The following is a 3,262-nucleotide window of genomic DNA, read 5'->3' as shown; positions in this document are numbered from 1 at the left end:
TTTTCAGCAGTAACAGTAGTGACAGCAGGTGCTGCTTTCGGTTGGACTGGGGATGCTGTTTTACTTGAATCAGCAACAAATGAAAATCCACCAGTTGGTGGTTGCCGACTACTGTCACTTGTCTGGCCGAAAGAGAACCCAGATGGCTTGCTAGTTGTTGAGTCTGCTTTGTTACCATCATCAGTTTTACCAAAGGAAAAGCCAGAGATAGGCGTACCACCAGCCTGTCCAACTGAGAAGCCTGTGGAAAGAGGGGAGGCAGCAGCAGCGCCACCACCACCAGACTGTCCAAAAAAAAATTTTGAATCTTTAATTTCTGCTGATTTTCCTAAAGAAAAACCAGACTGAGATTTAACATCACTTACAGGACCAGAACCTCCACCAAAACTGAATTTTGAAGTTTGGGGTGAACTAGTTGGACCGTCGAACCTGAATCCAGAAGCTCCGGAAGGTTTAGTTGGTGCAGCTGCCGATTGAGGTGGTGCTGCTTCTGGTTTGAGTGCAGCACAAGCAAGACATTTAACTGTGTCATGAGGATTGTTAACAAGACAAGTGTCGCATGTCCATGTTCCTGCTTTTGGTTTGAACTTGTCAGCAAAAGTCTAATCAGGAAAAGTTTAAAATAGAAACATTAATGTAACATACATGTCACTAACAGTTGTTGGCTGCCAACTACTGCCGAAAGAGAACCCACGTTTTATAGCTGTAGTATCTGCTTTGTTGCCACCACTAGTTTTACAAAAAGAAAAGCCTGAGGTAGGCAAATCACTAGCCTGTCGAAATCTTGTGGTGCGAGGGGAGGCAGTGGCAACACCAGTAGACTGTCCGGAAGAGAATGATGAAGGTTAAAATAGATTAATTAATTTGTGAATATACAATTTTCATTTATTGACTTAACATCCCTCTCTCCCTTTTCTATGTTTAAGCAAGGGGTTTGAGATAAAGATACTTAATAAAGTAATAAATTGACAAACCTTTTCTGTTGGTTTTTTTGGTTGTTTCTTTGTTTGCTGCTTCTCATTTGCTGTTACTACTTCTTTAGCAAGCTTTTTATACTCTTCAAAATCATCTTTAATTTTTCTTGCGAACTGTGGCTCCTTGAATATGAGTGCATATTTCTTCATTTCCGCTTCACTCCAGACCCAGGCATGTCCTGATGACTGCATTGCTTTCATCTCACTGTCTGCTGTGACTATGTGACTAATACAGAATTTCAATACTACCATTTCCATCTTACCCGATTTTGTATGAGCAAATCTGACAACATCACCTTCATGTTCTTTCCACTGATTTGTATCCTTGTTGAAAGTCCACAACTTGGCAAGATCTTTCCAAAACCAGTTTTTGCTTCTATCTTCAGTTTTTAGACTGGCTTTAGGTAAGGTCATGATTGCTTCATAATCATCATTGCCATGTAAAATATCAACAGTCTTCACTTCAAATCTGGTATTCTTATATTTCACCAAATTTGGTGAGAGAAAATCATCAGAAATGTTATCTTGTTCTACAAGTTCGTCCATTCGTTTGGAAACATCAGAACTTGATCTTAATGCCATAGCATGGTTTGGGCTATGAATCAAGGTACGTGCAATTCCCTGTGTACTAGAAAATTTAGCAATAGCTAATTCAACCTCACTTTCATTAGCACTGATTAACTTGAGATTGTGTTGGTGAGATGATTCAAGGTCTTGGAGTTGATCTTTCTTATAACGATCAATCAATTGGTGTGCCTTGTCAGCTTCTTCTGTGATTTTTACTTCACATTCTTTGTAATTAGACATTTCCAATTCCTCTTTTATTTTGAGTTGCTTTGCAATGTCATGAAACTTAATTAAATTTTCTTTTGCTTTATTTATAAAACTTATTTATTTATAATTTTTTATTTATTTATTTATTTATTATTTATTTATTTATAAATCTGAAAGTTTTGCGAATGACTCAAATGCAGTTTCTATATTTATTATGTTATGACAATCAGATATTGGATGTTCCACTAATGTACAGCCTACACATACTGGAACCTTACAGCTGCCACAAAAGAAATGAAGTGGCATATTATGGTTGCAACAATATACAGATTTAGAAGCCAAATGTTCCACTGGGTTGATAACAGTATATTCTTCTATCGTGATGATGCGATGATGTTGTGATATCTTCATTTTTGCATGGATATCTCTGCAAGACGTGCAATATTGTTCATCACAATCTCGACAGAAGAAACATGCTGCTGCACTACACAGACTACAAGTTGGAGCGGTCTTCTGTTCTAATGTAGTGACATAGTCCAACAAGCCACTGATGAATATGTTGTTCTTCAAGTTTTGAAGTCCTCCTTCTGGAATCTGGCAGACTTCACGACATGTTGGGCAGCTGAGTACACCATTGCTTTTCTTCATCCATTTCTCAAGACACTCAAGACAGAATGAATGAACACATGCTAGAATCTTTGGGCTTGTGAAGTGGTTCATACATAAAGGACACTCAAGTGCTGCTGCATCAATTACTTCAATCAATTCTTTAGATGCCATGGCAGTCGAAAAAATCCTGTGAAAAGTCAGGTAGGTCTAGGATAATTATTAATATTACTAATTTATTAGTTCTCATTGATAGCTTATATAGACCGTTTATAGTTAAAAATATAATGCCAAACATGATAAATATTTGGCCGGATTAGCGAATCATTTGGGCGTTGCATACACTGCGGTCGTTTAGCACGCCTACAGTACTACTGTAATACCTTGTTGGGTCTAAGCAGGCGCCTAAATCAGGGAGATATTATACATCTCCCTGCCAAAATGTAGGCCTAACTCGGCTAGAGTACTAATTTGGAAGTACGGGTAGCACCGGCAACAGGAGCCATAACAAAACAACTTAAAAATCTTTTTACCAAAGGCATAAATAACATAGGCTTACCTTGAAATGAAATTTAAACTTTTATGAATTACTGCCTGGTGGTGGTGGTTCCCCTCAGAACGATTAAAGTATAGTATAGTACAGTATGTGTAGGAAAGGGTCCAAGGATCAGAATGTAGTGATACGTCATTGTTCTGGAAATTCCCAAGTTACACTATGGTAAGCCAAGTTGGCCAAAACTCAGTCTATGATAATCAAATCATTATACGAAACGTATTACAATGGAGCAATACAATTAAAAATGTTATAGCTCCATGGTATTATTACTGTATAGGCCTACATCTAATTATTTTCATTTTATACAAATACATTCTGACAAACGCTAAATTAATTAATAATTAACCTTTCA

At 37.4% G+C, this 3,262-nt stretch overlaps 1 protein-coding gene across 1 annotated transcript; it reads right to left on the bottom strand.

The window, feature by feature from the left end:
• Positions 1–1,910: 1,910 nt before the first annotated feature.
• On the bottom strand, positions 1,911–3,039 carry LOC144842315 (E3 ubiquitin-protein ligase TRIM56-like). The gene is made up of 2 exons (XM_078698752.1): positions 2,914–3,039; positions 1,911–2,544 (listed from the first exon to the last, which is right to left on the bottom strand). Exon 2 carries the CDS (start codon positions 2,526–2,528, stop codon positions 1,911–1,913), a length of 618 nt encoding a protein of 205 aa, XP_078554878.1. The 5' UTR covers positions 2,529–2,544; positions 2,914–3,039.
• Between the last annotated feature and the right edge of the window lie 223 nt (positions 3,040–3,262).

The sequence above is a fragment of the Antedon bifida genome, chromosome 5 (assembly GCF_963402885.1).
Source record: "Antedon bifida chromosome 5, ecAntBifi1.1, whole genome shotgun sequence".
In the NCBI taxonomy this organism is placed as follows: Eukaryota; Metazoa; Echinodermata; class Crinoidea; order Comatulida; family Antedonidae; genus Antedon; species Antedon bifida.
Note: the sequence above shows the minus strand (reverse complement) of the source record. Positions and strands in the feature narration are given on the sequence as shown.